The sequence below is a fragment of the Mycena indigotica genome (genome assembly GCF_014461135.1).
Source record: "Mycena indigotica strain 171206Taipei chromosome Unknown Mind.scaff0001, whole genome shotgun sequence".
Classification (NCBI taxonomy): Eukaryota; Fungi; Basidiomycota; class Agaricomycetes; order Agaricales; family Mycenaceae; genus Mycena; species Mycena indigotica.
In genome coordinates, this window is record NW_023503000.1 from 714,844 (window position 1) to 733,252 (window position 18,409).

Genomic DNA, 18,409 nt, shown 5'->3' on the forward strand with positions numbered 1-18,409 from the left:
GTATTTAAAGCTCTGGCACCAGCCAAGGGAACGAACGTTTTCCGTTTAAGCATGCATCAGGTGGTGCTTCTACGGCGCTTCGCCCGACTCATCAACAAGCAGATCATGAGTCCAGTTGCTTGTCTTGATTGTTGCGACTGGTGGGCGGTGTTGGAGTAGAGGCGTAAAAGAAAGGAAATGCTATATGAGCCGGCCGTCGCTGGGATCATGCTCAACATGTGTGGAGCTTGTGAGAGTCGGATGAAGGGTTCTGAGTGCCTAAACCGGCGATGATTTCGCACGGTGATCGTTCTGCTTTTTATCTTATCGGCTTCTGCGATTTCGGTATAAGATAATTTGAGCTGGATGATTTAGATTCACTGCATATGTCGCGTGTTGAATAAGTAACTCGCCGAAAACGCGAATTAGTATGAAGGGCTGTGACCAGACACGTGTCTGTGACTTCTGACTTCATCCAGTGCCTCCACACTCTCGAGCAGATCATTAGAATGGAGTTGTCGCTTCAGCGGCCATATTTCATCTCAGATGCTCTTTCGTAACGTGCAATGAATGTGTCCGGAGTCAAAACTCGAAGCAGCCTACGTTTGTTTATCTTGACAATGGTTTTTCAGAAAACGAATACCTAGACAATACTGCTGTTCCGGATAAATACTGTCGCCAGAGGCAGATATTGCGAATCATCCCACTGTGAGCTCGTGCTGTAACATTTTGATTGCTGAAACAGCCTATCTCGGGTCGAATCCTCAACCCACGCAACTCTCTGCTTAGCAAATAAGGTTTCTTCGCCCACAACTCAACCAGGTCATTCATCGCGAACGATGAATCGACCGACTCTCCACCTCGACATGCGACATCGTTAATTCTGTTACCATTCATCCTTGCATTCGGCACGTTACGATGCAACAACTACAAGCTCGGTTCTGCTCAGTAGACAACAACAATCGTGGGGACCGATATCTGACCGTAGCGTATTTAATCTTGAGTGCAACTGCATTATTGCAACTCCTTCATCTCAAGGCTGGTCCCCCAACATCTATCCTACGCCTTGGTTGCTGACCGATTCTTTCAAGGGTTAACCATCCTCCACACCTAGTACTTAATCCGGCGCTCGTTCTCAACCATGTCGACTTGGGATGCTTGTGAGTAATAATAGCTCATAAAGGTCCATTCTATGCTAAGATAACATTCTCCACAGCACTAAAAGCCTTGAAAGACAAGGTCCCTGATGCGGCCGAGCCCGGCGCTGCTGCTACCCTCGATGCGCGCATCGCAATTGCCGAAAAAGAATTCGACGCTACCCTCGTTTGGCTCGTCCTATGTGCAGACGGCACTAAGATTCATATTAAAACCAACGGAGTGCAGCACGACGGGGAGGGTCTCTGTCCGAGGATTGGAACTGGCGCTTTCAAAGGATTCCAGACTAGTCAATTCTTCGGCCCTTACAACCTCTTGATCACCGCAACAACTGTGACGTTGTCCAATCCGTGGGGCATTGTTTACAAAGGCATTGGTTATGCTCAGCCTGCCATCCGTGGGTCCTGGTCAGTCGTCTTTTAGTAGTGGGTTCGAAGTCTGCCCGTGTCAACGATATATGTTTATTGTCACTGTATCGCTCGTCATATGTACCCTTGTACATGTCGATTAAACATTACCAATCATTTGTTTCTTGCAATCCGTGACCGTGACCGTGACCAGAACTTCAACTTGCCCGAACTTAGCCTACAACCACACTTCGGTTGTCCTCATGTGGTGTGTGGTTTCTTACCCCGCCTCGTATCGTCCCGCTCTCTAAAATAAGCATAGGTTGTCAGACTGGGTTTACAGTCAGCTGTGTTAAGTACTTTCAACGGAAGGAATCTGAAGGATGAGCACTTGACGGTCTTATTTGATGTAAATGCGGGAGGGGTTGCAACTTACAAGTAACCATGCATAAGCGTTCGAACTGGTACGTTGATCCGGCGATACTAAAACCCCTGCTGACTGTTGAGGCACAAGAACGTCACGGCAGCTCGTAGGACCTTACGCTAGCCTCCGCTGAGTACAAAGCCCCGCATGACAGTGGAAATGGTATGAATAGTTGCACACCGGACAGTGGATATCGCTTTCTTCCTACCCGTTTCTTCAAATTAACTCGCGATCTACAACATTTTGTCATACTCCTTCTCTCAGTCTGCGATACTTTGGCCCACTTGAACTCGAACTCAAGGACCCTCTTCAAGCACAATCCCGTCCCTGCGGCCTGGTCCTGCATCGACCTTGGCTTGTGTGTCATTTTGCATTCGGGCAGCATTCAGCCTTACATTCGGCGCGTCAATATGGCATGATCCAACATCAAGCATCATGAATTTCCGGCCTCAAAACTCTCCATCAAGCGAGACGCTACAAGCGGGAGGGAGTATATAAGGCCGGCTTCAGGACAAGCAAACTCCAGTTCGAGCTCTCCGCTTCCACTACAAGGTCAGTCTAACTTTCTTCACTGGCCATGGCAGCAATTCAGTAACCTCTTCGGTTTTTAGCACGTTCAACTTGTAATCCACCAATCATCCTTGATTTCTCAACATGTCGTCGTCCTGGGATGCCTGTAGGTCATGATCAACAAGTCCATTTCTCAGCTGATTTTTCTGCTCTAGCACTGAAAAGCCTCAAAGACAAGGCCCCTGCTGCTGCTGATGCCACCGCTACTTCGAGCCTGGACGAGCGTGTCGCCGCCGCGGACAAGGAATTCGCTGCCTCTGTCGTCCCCCTCGTCCTCTGGGCTGACGGTTCGATAATCTACGTCTCTACCAACAGCCAACAAGGCCAGGGTCTGTGCGGAAAGGTCGGCGACGGGGCCTTCAAGGGGTTCCAGACCGGATGGTTGGCCGGAACTTACACCCTCGTCGTGACCGCGACCACTGGGCAGCTGTTGAACGCCAATGGCCTCGTCGTCTACAATGGCATTGGATATGCGGCGCCGGCTATTCGCGGCAGCTGGCAAGTCAGTTTCTAAACGGACACTCGATCACCACCAATTACCATTCGCTCCTAATATCTTTTGAATCTTATTTCTTATTTTTGTACGCGTATGACCAATAAAAGTGCTGAACAATCACTTGTGACCATGATTGGATGTTGAATGGTTATGCTACAAAGGGGATCTTGGAAGTACAAGAAGCATGTACAACAGTCCCAGTTCATAAACCTGAGATGCGTAGTCAAAGTCACGAAACAGGCTTCTCGGCAAGTGAATCGTCTAGGTATTAGAGTAAAGAGTAGGGTGTGGTGTTGTACAATGCTGGTATAGTAATACAAAGATGTCTTGGTGATCATTCGTGCATCACAGGTTCGGTAGGCTTCAAATGCGACTTGGTTTTCTTGTGGTGCTCCTGCTCCTTCTTCTTCTTCTTCTCGCCGGAGGCAACATGCGATGCGGGCGACGGAACTGGGACTGCTGTCGACGACGGTGGGGCTGCAAGGGTGGTAGTCGTGATAGACGAAGACGCGGGACTCGGAATGGGTTGCTCGTGAGACAGTAGGTTATTGTTTGTCGTAATCATACGTCGCTCAAAGCGGGAGACGCGATCGAGAGGTCTGGGAATGCGGCGAGCAACCAGCGAGGAAACGACAGTGTCTTCTGGAGTGGGCGAGTTGGTATTGACATATCGTCGACCAAGAAGGCTACGCGGTTTAGTATTGGCTGTCGGGAGCGCGCAGGACGAGGCGAGGAAGCAGATGAGGGCGAGGAAGACGCGAAGAAGGAACATCGTTGGTGGCACTGGTTGGCGGTGAACTTGAAGATGTGTGGCGTGACGGTCACACTTGATGAGGCTGCTTTACCTCGTCAGCCTGCTTTGATTCAATGGCCAGGTTCCTTGACTTCCGTTGCGTGTATGCGATTCCTTCCTTGTGTCCGAAGGAATCGGGTCTCTGCCCGCCAGTCTGATATGTCATTTCCTCCAAACACCAATGCAAGGCCTGCTCAACCCGCGTTTTCAGCCCTACGGCCATATCAAACGCGTCGAATGCTACGGGATTCCGATAGCTCAGCCAGATATATAGAACGAGGATCTTGTGGAAGTTCTCCAAGCCAGCAAGCTCTCTCGAAGGATTGAATGTATCTCCATTGCATTTTGTCCCAAGCTTCATGGCGCATTCAGCGTCAAGAAGCTTTATCAGGAATCCCATTTCTTGGACGTAGAGTTCAAAATCAATGTGGGAGTCGACGTTGTATTGGTGAATGAGCCGGTTTATGGCATCCATCGCGGAAACATCACGCCAGGGAAATGGAGCCTCAAGTAGCAAAAGACGGTCGGCGAGTGAAAGATCGTGGGTGTCGAGGAACGGGGAAATCAATGGCAGGTGTTGGTAGACGGCTGGGAGGATATGAGGCGAGAAGCGGCCCGTATATGAAACAGCATTGAAGAGTGTTTCGGTGCTAACGTTCTCGGGGAGACAGGCAACAATTCGTGTAAGTTGAGCGAGGGTCGCGTTGAGGCGAGCGTGTCGAACGGGCGTGTTGGGGAGAGGGAGTGTACGGGTAAGAATAGGAAGGTCTTCTTTCCTGAGGGTTGTGACAAACCCGCCTGGCGAGTCGTGCATTCCAAATCGACCTGCTCGACCGGCAATCTGCTTCATTTGGGAGACAGATAGAACCGTCTCACGATGACCATCGAATTTGTGAACACTCTGGAAAATAATTCTCCGTATTTTCCTATGGCAAGGCTTATTAGATCTGTTTGTGACTAAGGGGGGGAAAAGTACCCACAAATTAAGCCCCATCCCAATGGCATCGGAACCGATGAGAACATCGTAGTCGGCGTCCCCAGCGTTGAAGAGTGCTGCCTGTTGACTGCGGATTTCTGGGGGCAGATGTCCATATACGACAGCGCATCTCATGGGCGTCTCGCGCTCAATGAGTGCTTTGGTAGCAAATATGGAGGAGCGACTAAATGTCACAATGCAATCGCCCTTTTCGATGCGGGACACATCACCGTCCAGGCTTTGTTTTTCAACCGTGAGGGGTGTCAAACGCTCGTAACGACGAACAATAAGCTCGTCCCCGGTCTCTTTGAGCAGTTCTTCAACAAGAGGTACTGCCGTATCTTCCCCACAAAGATGAATTTCGTCGGCACACAGTCCTAGTACCGCTCGAGTCCATGCATTTCCCCGACTTGAGTCCGAAATCATTTGAATCTCGTCGACAACAGCAATATCACGATGAATGACGAGGGAGAGCATTTCCACCGTGCAGCTGGAGAGTGGGGCGCCTTCCTCGACTATCTTGACTTCTTCACCCGTCAGCATGTTACATTTTCTGGCGAAGGGATGGTCGACGCTGGGCTTGATCTTCCTAGCTTCCGCTATTTCCTCCTCCGATGCGCCGAGAGGAGCGATCTGCCCGAGATTCATTCGCTCCCATATCTCGTGTGCAAGTAGACGGAGTGGACCCGCGTAAACGCCTGATTTTGCAGCTGAAAGAGCACGTAAGGCATGGTAGGTCTTGCCACTGTTGGTCGGCCCCACATGCATGATAATCTTCCGTCGCATTCGCCTGGCCCGCTCGAATATTTCGGCGGGAAATGGAATTGAGGCGGCCCTTGACAAATGGAGAAGCCCATGCACCGTGTCCTCGTGTGCCTTTCCCAGTTGTGTTTGGCCGCGAGCCTTTAGCCAACGGAAAAAGACATGAGAGAGCACCATATCCGCTTGGATGCTGTTGGCGCCGCTCAGCTTTTCCAGCTGGTATTCCGAATGCTTCGCCTCTTCATCAAAGAAACCAGCCTCAACATCCTTCCCAAATGTCTCAAGAAGCTTGGTAGCATCATCAACCGGCGCGCCGAACGACACCAAGCGCTCTTTCGAGACACTGTTCCTCCACCATTTCGCTGCAGCAAGTTCAAACTCGGAAGAGGTTTGAGTTGGAGACTTGAATATGGGGAGGTCTGGGATGATCTTTGGCTTGTATCCTTGACCGCCCCATTGCTTGAAAAGAGCCTTTTGCTTTCGGTTATGTGAAGACGGGGGTATGGCCCCCTTCTTCGACTTCCCTCCTGAGCGAAAGCGGAGTCCAAATATGGGTGTGCGAGGGCGACAGGCGTCCCAGAGCGATCGTTGCATTAGAGCATTGCTGGTGGGTAAAAGCGAAAAAAGATGATGCACGTGATCAGGCCTCGGCATCCATAACACAATCTACTACAGGTTCTTCGAGACCTACAGGCACAAGCACACCCTCTAATTCCCCCAACTCATTCAAAGTACGATGAAAAAGCTCTCCAAATGCATCTTGCACCGTCCCCCCACCTTCCTCGTCATTCTCGTCGTTCTGGTCACCGACAGAAAGATGCAAAAGCCCACTATCTTCAACCCACTCTTCCAACGCGGCTGAGGCACCAATGATAAGGCTTCGCAATCGTGTTCTCTCGGTTTGTGTGACTGGGGACACCTTGACCGACCGATTCATCAACACTTCCTCAACTTCGAGCTCCAAATCTTCAGGGCCAGTATCGGGATGCCAAATCTGAGCTCGAAGAACAACGAGCCAAGAGCTGTCTAGGTCGTCCAACCAGTCAAGTAGTCTTTGAATATGTTCAAGTGCCGCAGAATAGCCGGGAATTGCGCTGAGCGCGTCATTAGTCAATCGAAGGAGGTATGCAACCCGCAAAGAGCTCGAGTTATCGATAGGTGGGACGCGTAGGATCACTGTGAGGATGGTTTGTGCTGCGTCCAGGTAGCTTGGGAGAGTTTGAAGAGGGGAGTCAGGTTGCGAACTGTGAGCTCGTTACAAGACAGCAGAGCCTGTAGAGTGACCGACCGCTTCTTGTATCCACGAGTCAGGTTTAGTAGTTGTTCGTCTAGCCAGGTAGCAAGTCGTCGTTCTTGACCGGTGCTTAGTGCTCGGGTTGTCATCGAGAATCGTTAGAATCCACGTGATGTCACATACGTGGCTATACACCTTGGATTGAACTTGAACTCAACGACGATTTCCCGCCAACTGGAGCCCGCTTCGTCTATATCTCTCAGACGAATCGACTATATTACTTGTGCTCTGTCGAATGCTTCGCTCAAGCGCGCCGTAGAGACTCCGCTATCATCTAAATACATCAAAATCCTAAGCTCGAACAACTCAGGCGCTCTTCAATGGGAGTATCATCGTTCAGGCGAGAAACCATATAGCACTGACTACAGCTACATATGAACAGCGTCCGGCGAATTATGCTTTCACTTCACCGTCTACGAAGCGTCCTGATAAGGCAACTCTCTACGTCCGCCACTACTAGTAGCACCGGCGCAGTCGCACTCGACCACCCCAAACAAGAATAGCCTATGGATATTATTACGCGCCAACTCTCAAAACGTCGAGTCAACAGCGCACATTCCTAATGGACAAGACGAAGCGCACGTATTTGGCAAAATAGTTGAGTTTATGAGCGAAGGGGGACATCGACGAGGATGCGAGTCATAACCTGGACTGCTTTCAAACAGGCTTCTCATCCGCTGCGCGTTATGCAATACATGGCTTCTGGAGAATCGACGGAGGCCTAGTAAGTCTCCGAGTCGTCCATGACTCGTCGAAGAACTAATCATAATTCGCCCCGCACAGCCCATCTTACGCCTCCCAAGCTATACCGCCGATCCTCAGAAGTGGAAGGAACCGAACGAGATCTTGTCTGTTGCAACGGAACTCATGATATGCCGCAAATAGAAACCCAACTCTGACTCCGCCTGCAATGAAACACTGGTGCTGAACAAATCGTCTGCTTCTACCTTCCAATTAAAGCAATATATGACTGCTCTTCATCCTACAACCAGTAAAACCAGCCCCATTGCTTTGCTTTCCCACTCCCTCACCCCCTTTCCGGGTTGCATTTCTTCATCCACATCGGCCTTCACCTTTGGACCGAACCTAGTATGTCTCAGACCAAAATAGCGGGCTCCTGACTCGATGAGGGTTGCGCTCGCTCTAAACTCGCTGTGCCTCCAGTTCGAGTCAGTGTTTTCATCCAAATTTACGTGCTGTTTGAGCTCGATTCGACATCGAATTTTTTCAGCGCTTCACATTTGCTCCATATATCTCACTGGGAATCTGAGCAGTCCGCAGTTTCGGGGAACTTGTACAGGCTGAAGATACCTTATAGCCACTAACGAGAAGTTCATCTCTGTCGCTCAAGCTTTCTGGGAGGGAAAGTTACTGCCTCGCTGCCTGGTCCATACCTGAGATCTTGCCTTGAGTTTGATATGAGCTAAGGTTTTCCCAGTGAGTGTAAGGGCATATAAATGGGCCTGCATAATTGCGAGGTGGGCTAGTCAACACCATGTCCTCTAGCATGTTCGAACTCTATGGCATATGCATATGCTCCGCCATCCTACTTTATGTCTTCCTTGCTCATATTGCACCCTCTCACTCTCCGAAATCCACAGTGCTTGTCCACAACACCACCCATGACATCCACATTGCACTCAACACGCCCCGAGCCACCCAACTCTCTGACCGCGCCAAAGCAAACCAGCCACTTGTGTCCGCACTCGATATCTCCAATACGTTTGTTCGCGGAGACCTTGACACGAACCGGGCATTCCGTAGCCACGCGAGAGCCCTGATTGCTCAGCCAGACTGGGCAGCGCTGATGTCGATCGCTGCACTCGCTGTTCGCGCCACCCTTCCTGCTAGTGCTCTCACCATGGACTTTATGGTCTTTATCCAGGTGGTGACACTTCGGTTCGTGATCTGCGGCATCCTTGTTCCTGGAACAGAGCCTGCGTCCCTTGATGAGCGCCATCTTCGCGAGGTCGGGCAGCTCATAACACATATCTGGCTGCAGTCAAAGAATGGTGGTCTTGCTGCCTCCTCGTCAGATGATAGCCTTGCTGAACTTCACACTCACCTTCGTGCTCTATTCCCCAACCACCCTACCACTCTTGACCTGAACATAATTATTCCAACCTGGGAAACCTTCTGGCGCATCGTGGCAGCGCTTGTCGCTTGCGTCGAGAAGATTCCTGACCCAACACAAGCCAAGCAAACATTCCTTGACCTGCTTGAATTGGTCGACAATGGTGCAATCCACGCCGAATTTGGCAAATTGCGCTGTGGTGGCTCAGCGCCAAGTGCCAAACATTTTATCTGGGAGGCTTTTCGCCTCTATCCTCCAGTCAAGAAAATCAAACGCATCCGCCATCTTCAGTATCCCATCCCTCCCGTCATCAGATCCCTCCTCCCTCTCTTCATCAGAAATCAACTCACCCAGACCCACACCGACGTCGCCGACATCGCGAGCGCCCAGCGCTCTATCGCTTGGGCCCAGCCCTTAAACCCGATGACCGACCTCAAGCCTCCCCCAGCTCATGTGTTTGACCCCTCCCGCTTCGTTCTCGAGCCTGAGCGCATGCGGGAGGTGCTCGCATTTGGAACAGGTCCACTCCAGTGCGTGGCAGCGAACTGGGCTCCGCTTGCTATTGCCCTCGTGGCCGCCACGATTTTTGACCGTACCAATGGGGTCAACTGGCGAGTTGTTCCTGGGGAGCAGATTGGTGGGAGAAGCCACGCAAGCTGGAATGGCTGGCAGGTGGTCAAGGTGGAAGAGGATTAGCTTTCGGAGCAACTACAGCTTGTCGACGCTGTGGCCGCGGCCGCAGCGAGTCAAGCGGCTATCTTGACTCGTGATCACAGTTATTTCCTTTTTTGTTACTGCTGTTGTTTGTTGGCTGCTGTACATGTACTTTTTGACCTCTCACCTTATGCTGTTATGTATGTAGTGCTTGGAATACACGGCTACAAGAAAGACTTGATCGAGATAAGATTCGATTGCGTTTTCAGGCATGTCATGGGCTGTCACGCCATGACAGCCGGGGAACTGATCCGCTGCTCGGTCCAAGCGTGGCTTGCACTTACTTAACTGCCGCCACGAACAAGCATGGTCGAGGCGTAACTCTCTTGTTCTCTCCTCTCTACCTAGGAATGACTTCAGAAACTGGAACCGCAAACTTCCCTCTTGAATTTGTGACTCCAACCCCACTTCCTCCACTTCGTGCTCAACGTGGGCCAACTGCCTCGCGATTCGAGGTAAATGTGAAACGGAGTATAGTGGGTGCCACTAATAATCTATCTAACGACTTGTATCGCTAATACTGTCCTGCAAACAGTCCAAAAGCGATGATACCGACCGTGTTCGCGGTGGGGCCAACTGTGAAGTGTGTGGGCTGCACATCCGCCGAAATACCGACTTGCCGCGACATATGCTTGTCCACGCAACAGATAAAGCCTCATTGTATGTCCCTCACGACCATAATTTTCATTCTCAACCCATTTTAGAATGTTTCGCTGCCCTGTTGAAGGTTGTTCCCACTCGACGCTCCAGAAGTCGAATCTCCAGACGCATATCCGCACCCAGTGCGTGATTTCTCCTTCCTTCTCTTGCCAGGGAGGCTTACGGCCCTTAGTACCCGCGCCAAACCATACAAATGCTCTGAATCTTTGCCCTCTGGCGAGCCTTGCGACTTTAGCACCGCAGATCCGTCGTCTTTGCACCGGCATCGGAAACGGAAGCACGGGTACTGCCCTAAACCACGAAAACGAGCATCGGCAGCAAAGGAATTGAGCAAACGGCCAAGAGAAAGAGCAAGCTCAATTGCTAGTGTGGCGACAATGGGGGTGGATGCACAAGCTGACTCGACTGACAGCGACATCGACATGGATGTGGAGTCGGAGGAATCATTTGGAGCAAAGCAATCAAGAGTCGTCTCGGGCGTTCGTCTTTTGCATGGAGATTCAGAGTTGGATGAAGCCTCGGATGTTGATGCAGAGGGCGAGGAAGATGACGAACATAAGGCTTCTGAATCGGAATTCAATCTTAGCTTGCTTGCCAATATCTCGAGCACTAGGACTACAGCTTAATATTCGGTCAGGAAATCATATTTAGAACATTCTAGTGTAATTGAATACCTCATTGATATTAAGTATCGTCGCTGTTCGTAGAAAGTTGGGTTGCGTGTCAGTGACGGTGTCACTCGGAAGTCACGGTCAACTTTTGTCCCGGACCCGCACTTGACCCGCACTGTGAAAAAAACTACAACAACTCGAGTTGGACCCTCCCTTTCTAGCCATTCAATTGCACCTATTCCAGCGCCTTAGCTCATCTCTCTGTCCCAATTTGGCGCCGACTCCTTAAATCCCCGAAACAGAACAAGAGCCACAGACGTTGGCATGGTTGGTTTCGTACCCCCGTGGGTCAATGCGCCGCCCTAAGCAAATGATCTACATTCCTGCTCTTGTTACTTTGGCCGACATTGGCCGTAAACAGAGCCGCCGCCCTTGTTCTCGGCTTCAAAAATTTTGTGCTTTGGTATGATGCGCCTGGCAACGGCTGGGGCTTTGGCATGTAACACCAGCGACTTATAATGGAGGCTCGACCGCTGAGCGAATTACTCCCCATCTTCCTGTCTTCCCTGTTACACTTCCGTATTTATCAACATCACAACCAATGGCCGCCCAATGCATCGACCCCTCCCTTATTCTCCGCCAGACTAGTCCATCGCGTTCAAGAACCCCCGCTCCGCGCTCTCATACACCATTTTCATCCACATGGAATCCTAATGCATCGGCTCACCGTGGGCATGCAGTAAGAAGTTTTTTTTCTTGCACTGTTTCTATGGCTTATACATGGTTAGCATTCGGCATCTATTCTGAGCCTCCCCCCAGCGCGTCTGACTCCGAGCGCTCTGCTCGACGGATCGTATCACTCTGGCACCATCCAGCTCGAATGTCTCCCGCTCAGTCCCGAAATTGTTGGCCCGCCAACCCTTGTAAAGCAATTCAGCGCCAACGGAGGTCAGCCCGCGCCATATCTCTATGACCTCCTGCGAGGGAAGGTGGCTTTAGACAATGGCGAGAGGTTGATATTCGCGGACCAGGGGTGGACAAGGACCTGCTGGAAGCTCGATGTGAGTTCTCCAGCCGTTTTATATCCACAATTAAGGCTGAGCACAAGCAATAGTGGCCTGGATACGGCCTTGAATCGCAAGCACATGCCCTCAACGCAACACAACTTACCACTGGAGTGATGGCGCTCGAGATCGCAGCATCAGTCAAGGACTTTTTGGGTAATAAGATGCAGGAAGAGTTAACACGAGGACCGAGTTACGCTCGGTGGTCGGCCTCCAACGTCCGCTTCAAAGACGTCCGTTTATTGGCCATCCACTACTACAGGATTCCTAAACGCGGCTCATCAGGAAACTTGTGGATGTGGGTCTGGGTACCAGTGTTGGCAGTGAATGCGGGTTGAGAGGATCCTCGGGGGAGGCCCGGAATGTTTTTTATATCCACATAATACTGTCCAGAATGTGCACTTATAATCTTGTAGTTTTATGCCTTTTAAAACCTACTGTAGCTATATACTTGCAACAACTCCCTTCTTGAGGTTTCACAAGGTGCCGCGCGTATTCTATGTACTTCGGATTGTCGAATGCGTGCTGCAAACTTGGAAGATCTTGCGATTATATTGCCCTTTGACCCAGTGCAGCCACTGCTGACAAATCTTCGATTTTGGCATTTTGAGATTTCTGCCATCTTTCGAGGGCGTTTTAGTCGTAGTTTTCGTTGGCACATGAGAGTTGTCAGATCATAATGTCACTGCTGATCCTGCACTTCTATTGCTGAATTGTCCGACCTTCTCTCGCTTGGCTTAACAGCATTATCGACAGTATCAGGCAATGGTAGCTCCTCAACCGGGAGTGACGAAAAGAAGAGTGCGACAGCCACAACCTGTGGAGTTGAGATGTGAAACCAAACAAACTGCGAACGCACAATCTGGCACGTGAAAACGACGTGTAGAGCCTTCATCCAACTCGCGGTTGCCTCTTCCTGGAGATGCGGCGGCAGGGTCCGGATGTAGGTCGTCGACGAAAGGATGTTGCTGATAATCTGATGACCAATGAGCGCACTTTTTTGAGGACGGCCCACTTACTTCGTCGTCGTCGATTCTCCTTCTCAACTCCTTTGCGAGCAACGTCTGGGTCACCGCCGCACTCAAACTGACGCCGAGCACCTGCCCCGTCGTCCGGAAGAGATACGAAAGTCCGGTCGCAAGCGGTATGTCCTCGCGCGGCACGCTCGCTATAAGCGCGAGCAACGTCGTCGTCAGCGTGCTCGCTAGCCCGAAGCCAGACGGCATGAGGGTCACATACAGCACCCATTCGGGTGTCTCCCTGCTCCATGTCGATAGCACAATGTTGGCCAAGATCAATCCCGAGCCTCCGAAAGCTTGGAGTGTCCAATACCGGCCAGTATGTCGCATGTACCAGCCGGCAAAGAGCGAGCCTACGGCAACAGCGAACGAGTTGGGCACAAGATGGGCCCCAGCGTTGGCGGATGTGCGGAGAAGGGCCGCGATGAAGAAGAGGGGGACATTGTAGAGCGTCGAGAATGACAAAACGGATAGGATAAAGTTGTGGATGGCGACAAACAGCGGTGTCCGCTGGTGCAGCATTGCCACAGGCATTATTGGTTCTGCGGCAATCTTGAACTCTATGGCAATGAATGCGACAAATAGTAGGATTGATATGAGGAGAAAGCCCCAGACCAGTGGATCTGACCATTCGTGGTTGAAGATGGTCTTGTAGTTCATTCCGAGCAGAAAGGCGACAAGACAAGTGGTGAGAAGAATGACTCCTGCGTAGTCGATACGTTTCAACTTGGAAAGTAGAGACACTCCTTCCGCAGCGAGAATATGTGGTGGTTCAGCGACAGTGACGAAGACAAGGAAAAGCCCGATTGCAAGAATTGGACCTTGGATAAGAAAGGCAGCACGCCAGCCAATGGTATCGCCCAAATAGCCTCCCAAAGGACCTCCAACAGCACCACCCAAGCCAAAGAGAAGGTTTGCGACTGTAAAGTAGTTGGAACTTGAACCAAACCAAGCAAATCTAAGACTCACAGCCTTGATACAATCCACGACTTTTCAGTGGGACTACATCCGACACGATGACCGAGCCCACGACCGTCAAACCACCCCCACCAAGCCCTGCAATTGCACGCAAAGCTACCAACTGCCAGATGGTGGTCGCACAACCACACAAGATGGTCCCAAACGCGAACAAAAAGCCAGCTAGCATGATGCTTGGGCGACGACCAAGGATATTCGCGAGCCGGCCATAGAGCGGGGTGCTTGTGGTCAATGAGAGAAGATAAGCTGTCCCAAGCCACGCTGAAGCAGTTTGTAACGACTGCAAAGACGAGCCAATGGTGCTGAGCAGTGTCGCGACAATTGTACCATCGAGACTGGCGATAAAGGCGAAGCTGTAGGTGAAGGTTGGAGGAAAGAAAAATCTTTCGCATACGAATAAACTTTACCTCCATAGTCCTGCCATCATCATCGCAAACTCCCGTCGACTCTTGGTCGCTGGTCTGGCCAACAGAGGCGTACTTTCTGTCGCCGCCATGGCGGATGACGGCTAGAAATGCGTGCCAGACCGTGTGGGACAACTCGAAGTTGTCATCTTTGCCTTCTTTGTCGCAGGCACTTGGTTTTGAAAGCAGTTTGCACCTCAACCCAAATCCTTTCTCCGAGCTTCCGATCCGTGGAAAGAGTGGTCTCGACCCAGTACTCGACCTCGACACTCAGATTCTCTTGAAATTTCAAATTCCCGCTCGTGGCTGTGTCTTTTGGCGGGCACGGCAATTGCAGTTTCAGTTTTACACTAGGATATCATCTCAACAGGCAGTGTTGAACGGCAAGGACCGGACGATGTACATATAGCCAAGCGCTCCACTCTCGGTACCCCTTTCCCTTCTTCTTTCACCATGCCAGCCCTCTCAGCTCGCAGCACGCCAACAATCAACGTTGCCCTCGCTGTAGTTTGCACAATGGCTGGTATCGCACTTGTTGCGATTCTCATTGCTGTTGCTTTCCGAGTAGTCGTCTGGAGGCGGTCTGGACGAGCGCCACGGCCTCGAGTAGCAGTTACTCCCCCTCAAACCAGCCCACTCCAAGAGTTCATGAGCATAACTCCGTTCACGAGTACAACGCCATTCACGAACGCCGCTCAACGAGAAGAGTTGTATGAAAAGCCATGGGAAATCGACCATCGACAAGATTTTTCGACAGGATCGGCAGTCGGGCAAGGCAAGCCTCTTGTCGTTGACCAACGCCTTCCGGTTTACTACGATGATTCTGTACCACTCATGCAGCGGCAGGAGAGTTCAAATTCAGCTCATGAACCCCTCCCAATCGTTATCTCCCCGCCAACCAGTCGTAAACTCCACCCGCTCGTTATCCCTCAGCCACCAAGTAGTGAACCCCTCCCGATCGTAATTCCCCCGCCACCCAGTCGCGAACCCCATCCACTGGTAATCCCCGAGCCACAAACCTACGAACCATCTCCCTCGAGTTCCGACTCCGAATATTCACAACGCTCGGCTGGGGCGATGACCGCACGCAACATCCAGCGGTTACAAACAATGGATCTCGCCTCCCCTCCTCCCCCTGTTCCAGCTATTCCAGCCCATCTCACCCGACAAGGGAAAGAGAGAGCTGTCACTGAAGAAGAAGAAGAAGAACTGATAACGAGCCCAACTCTCAACGACACGCTTCATCTTGGCCTCCGCAGTGAACTGCCTCCTGAGGCACAACCGCTCTCACGAGGTGACACAGTAAACGTCTCCACCCTGCTTAAATCAAGAGCACAGCGGCAGTCCAACTCTAGCGTCCAGCGCTCACAAACGCGGACGTCATATATCGAGCGAGCTGGGTCGATTAAGGAGGTCCCCGAATTACCCGTTGCTCGCAACTTTTATGTTCACAACCCAACTACTAATACCTCATTGGACAACCTCGTAGCTAGTAATGGACACAATGAATTGAACTAGGAATACAAGTAGTCGTATTTACAGACACTATTTCACACAATGCGCTATCTAGCGTCCAGAAACTGAGATCCTTTGTTGGATCCAGCAGCGTCCGAATGCGGTGGAGAGTTGGTATGGACGAACGACAACGGCATTGAAACCACTTGAATGCTCCCGCCCGTCAGGTCCCCTTCGCTAAGTAATTTGCCCTTGGCGACGAATAGAATGACTAGAACGGGATACAGCGCGCTCATATTTGGCTGGAACCACTCCATCTCGAAGTCGCCATAGTAGCCAAAGTCGCCGACCATAAGCACCACCCAGAGGATCCCATAGACGACGCCGGACTCGATCAGCAGTATCAAGACCCGTTCAATCTTTGGGCCGGGAGAGTGAGAATGGGGCGAGGCATAGGCGGCAGCAGGGGAGAGGTATTTTTTCAGGTTGGCGCGATAATACCAGAGTTTGTACGCAATTAAGCCGGTTGCGGCAAAGTTGGTGATTAAGAGAGGAAATGTCCCCAAAAAGTTTTTCAGCATGGAAGGATAATGTGCGCCATAGAGTATGGATTTTATATTGAGGATGTATAGCGAAAGGGAGGTTGCTGCCGCAAGGATTTAGATCAAGAGACAGATATTGAATTGGATGGAGCGCACCGAATGTTGAAAGAAGAAAGAAGGCAAGAACCAGGCGGACAATTTGATTGTCGTGCCAGATTGCCCAGGCCCGCCAGATGACGATTGCGTCGCTGATAAAGTACTAGCAGGCGCATTAGCTGGCGACCCCCCCAAGTAAAAAAAGAATACCGTACAATTGCGCGGCGTAGACCCGTCTGTACCACATTTATCTTCCTTAACAGCACCCAAGGGTTTATATCGCGGTCAAGCATGACGATTCCCGGTAGTTGGAGTATCAAAGAAGTGAGGTGAAGTGCAAGATGGGTTGTCGTGGCGAGCAGCGTGAAAATCGTTAAGCCAAATAACACCTGACGAGGAGGCGAGTCCCGTAAGCCTTTCGAGCTGTATTCCATTCAAGTTTCACTATTTTCCCGGCTCGAAGACACGCACATTAAACTGCTGGTAGCTAGCCATGCGACGGTCATAAACACCCCTTGTTGCAAACACTTCAGTCTCAATATTGTGGCTCCAGGATGTGACCAACCATACGATGCAGCTTCACCAGTAATATTGAGAAAACGTATCTTGAGGTCGGCTATAGTCGAAATTTGGGCCTCCGTCGGGGTCAAATCCAAGAGGATGCCGCGCTCTGAGAGCGGCAGCATTGACGATAGATCGCCAGCGGTGGGTGGTGGAAGTTGGGCGAAAGAGAGAGAAATCTTTTGAGACGTTGTCGGGACATTGACAGTCGCGCATGCAGATCATTCATTTACACCTTGGCGAAGGGCCGAAGGCACATCAAATTTGTAAAGCAAAACAAGATGCGGTGGCGCAAAAACTGCGCAGAAGACTGAGCCAGCTGGCTACCGTTGTAATTCTGGACGTACCCGTACAGTATTGAGGTAGTTTCCTGGATTTCTCGAGTGGGAGCTGAGGGTTCCAGACAAGCTCCGAAATGATGCCGATGTTGCCGACTGTCACACCCGTAGCTACTGTAACTGTCACTCTGTCACGGTGGTCAAGGGTCTAGATAAATGTCAATGGTCTCGACTCGTCTGAAGAGAATCATTTTGCCACAATGAAAGATACACCCTGGTTACACCGATAGAGCTCTGAACCTGTAAGTAATGCCTTTGTCCACAAGACCCAATCGAACGATCACCCCGAAAGGTCAAATTCAAAGGACCGAAGCGGATCATCGGTAGTTGTAGATCATGACGGCGATCAAGTGCTCGGAATATACCGGATAAGCATCGCAACTTGGTCGCAACTCTGAATGATTCAGAATGTGTGGTCGGAGCATCAGGCTTGAAAAGCTGATTCTAGCTCGAGAGTCGCTCATAAGCCGCCAGGGGCTTTTATCGGCCAACGGCACCCGTGTGCTTCCTTTGCGCTGTCGACCAACCCGGGGTCGGCAACACTACACGGAAGACGGAGAGCGAGAGGCACGGAGCCGCACATGTTGCCTTGAAAACCACCAAGCAATGACTTTCGCGCCGAAAAGAAAGACACCGCATTCAATCCACCACAGTGATGTCCGATTCTGTCCCATCTCTCAACTACAGCTCTCCTTTCGACTCTTGTTGTACCCAGACATAACCAGTAGGATCAGGGAAAACACCAACGCAAGTATTCATATGCGTGGGGGGCTGTTCGAGGATGATGACGAAGAAATTACGGCAAGCGCGGACTTCGCTTCATCCTCAAGATCCAAAATGCATTCAGATAAAGACCTTCGTCACCTCGATATCCTGCCACCAATGCCGCGAACAATTACACTGTGTTTCACCGCTCTAAACTGGCTTCCAATGTCGCTGTACAGGGTAAGCGCCAACGGCGATAACTCGCCGCGCCCGTTTCCGCCCTCTATCGTCTGCCGAACTGGCCTGGATGTTTTCAGCGTGGACTCGGGTTTGTTATATAAAAGCACTTGGTTCTGAATTCCGAGGCTGACGGCGCTTGCACACTATTTCTC

At 51.0% G+C, this 18,409-nt stretch overlaps 8 protein-coding genes across 8 annotated transcripts; 5 read left to right on the top strand and 3 right to left on the bottom strand.

Moving 5' to 3' along the window:
* Window positions 1-1,120: 1,120 nt before the first annotated feature.
* MIND_00012500 (uncharacterized protein) lies at window positions 1,121-1,557 on the top strand (the record flags this gene model as incomplete). Its single annotated transcript, XM_037357097.1, has 2 exons — window positions 1,121-1,139; window positions 1,196-1,557. The coding sequence occupies 2 exons, from the start codon at window positions 1,121-1,123 to the stop codon at window positions 1,555-1,557; spliced, it is 381 nt and encodes a 126-aa protein (XP_037225007.1).
* A 1,002-nt stretch (window positions 1,558-2,559) lies between these two features.
* On the top strand, window positions 2,560-2,989 carry MIND_00012600 (uncharacterized protein; the record flags this gene model as incomplete). Its single annotated transcript, XM_037357098.1, has 2 exons — window positions 2,560-2,581; window positions 2,631-2,989. The coding sequence occupies 2 exons, from the start codon at window positions 2,560-2,562 to the stop codon at window positions 2,987-2,989; spliced, it is 381 nt and encodes a 126-aa protein (XP_037225008.1).
* An 803-nt stretch (window positions 2,990-3,792) lies between these two features.
* MIND_00012700 (ATP-dependent RNA helicase) lies at window positions 3,793-6,156 on the bottom strand (the record flags this gene model as incomplete). The annotated part of the gene is made up of 2 exons (XM_037357099.1): window positions 3,793-4,690; window positions 4,745-6,156. 2 exons carry the CDS (start codon window positions 6,154-6,156, stop codon window positions 3,793-3,795), a joined length of 2,310 nt encoding a protein of 769 aa, XP_037225009.1.
* Window positions 6,157-9,934: 3,778 nt separating this feature from the next.
* On the top strand, window positions 9,935-10,870 carry MIND_00012800 (Transcriptional repressor CTCF-like; the record flags this gene model as incomplete). Its single annotated transcript, XM_037357100.1, has 4 exons — window positions 9,935-10,060; window positions 10,120-10,244; window positions 10,289-10,366; window positions 10,417-10,870. The coding sequence occupies 4 exons, from the start codon at window positions 9,935-9,937 to the stop codon at window positions 10,868-10,870; spliced, it is 783 nt and encodes a 260-aa protein (XP_037225010.1).
* A 586-nt stretch (window positions 10,871-11,456) lies between these two features.
* On the top strand, window positions 11,457-12,257 carry MIND_00012900 (uncharacterized protein; the record flags this gene model as incomplete). The annotated part of the gene is made up of 3 exons (XM_037357101.1): window positions 11,457-11,594; window positions 11,644-11,916; window positions 11,970-12,257. 3 exons carry the CDS (start codon window positions 11,457-11,459, stop codon window positions 12,255-12,257), a joined length of 699 nt encoding a protein of 232 aa, XP_037225011.1.
* A 344-nt stretch (window positions 12,258-12,601) lies between these two features.
* Window positions 12,602-14,412, bottom strand: MIND_00013000 (MFS general substrate transporter; the record flags this gene model as incomplete). Its single annotated transcript, XM_037357102.1, has 5 exons — window positions 12,602-12,736; window positions 12,779-12,895; window positions 12,939-13,858; window positions 13,908-14,269; window positions 14,324-14,412. 5 exons carry the CDS (start codon window positions 14,410-14,412, stop codon window positions 12,602-12,604), a joined length of 1,623 nt encoding a protein of 540 aa, XP_037225012.1.
* A 361-nt stretch (window positions 14,413-14,773) lies between these two features.
* On the top strand, window positions 14,774-15,838 carry MIND_00013100 (MFS general substrate transporter; the record flags this gene model as incomplete). The annotated part of the gene is made up of 1 exon (XM_037357103.1): window positions 14,774-15,838. The coding sequence occupies one exon, from the start codon at window positions 14,774-14,776 to the stop codon at window positions 15,836-15,838; it is 1,065 nt and encodes a 354-aa protein (XP_037225013.1).
* Window positions 15,839-15,882: 44 nt separating this feature from the next.
* On the bottom strand, window positions 15,883-17,099 carry MIND_00013200 (uncharacterized protein; the record flags this gene model as incomplete). The annotated part of the gene is made up of 5 exons (XM_037357104.1): window positions 15,883-16,421; window positions 16,474-16,576; window positions 16,629-16,836; window positions 16,885-16,927; window positions 16,979-17,099. 5 exons carry the CDS (start codon window positions 17,097-17,099, stop codon window positions 15,883-15,885), a joined length of 1,014 nt encoding a protein of 337 aa, XP_037225014.1.
* Between the last annotated feature and the right edge of the window lie 1,310 nt (window positions 17,100-18,409).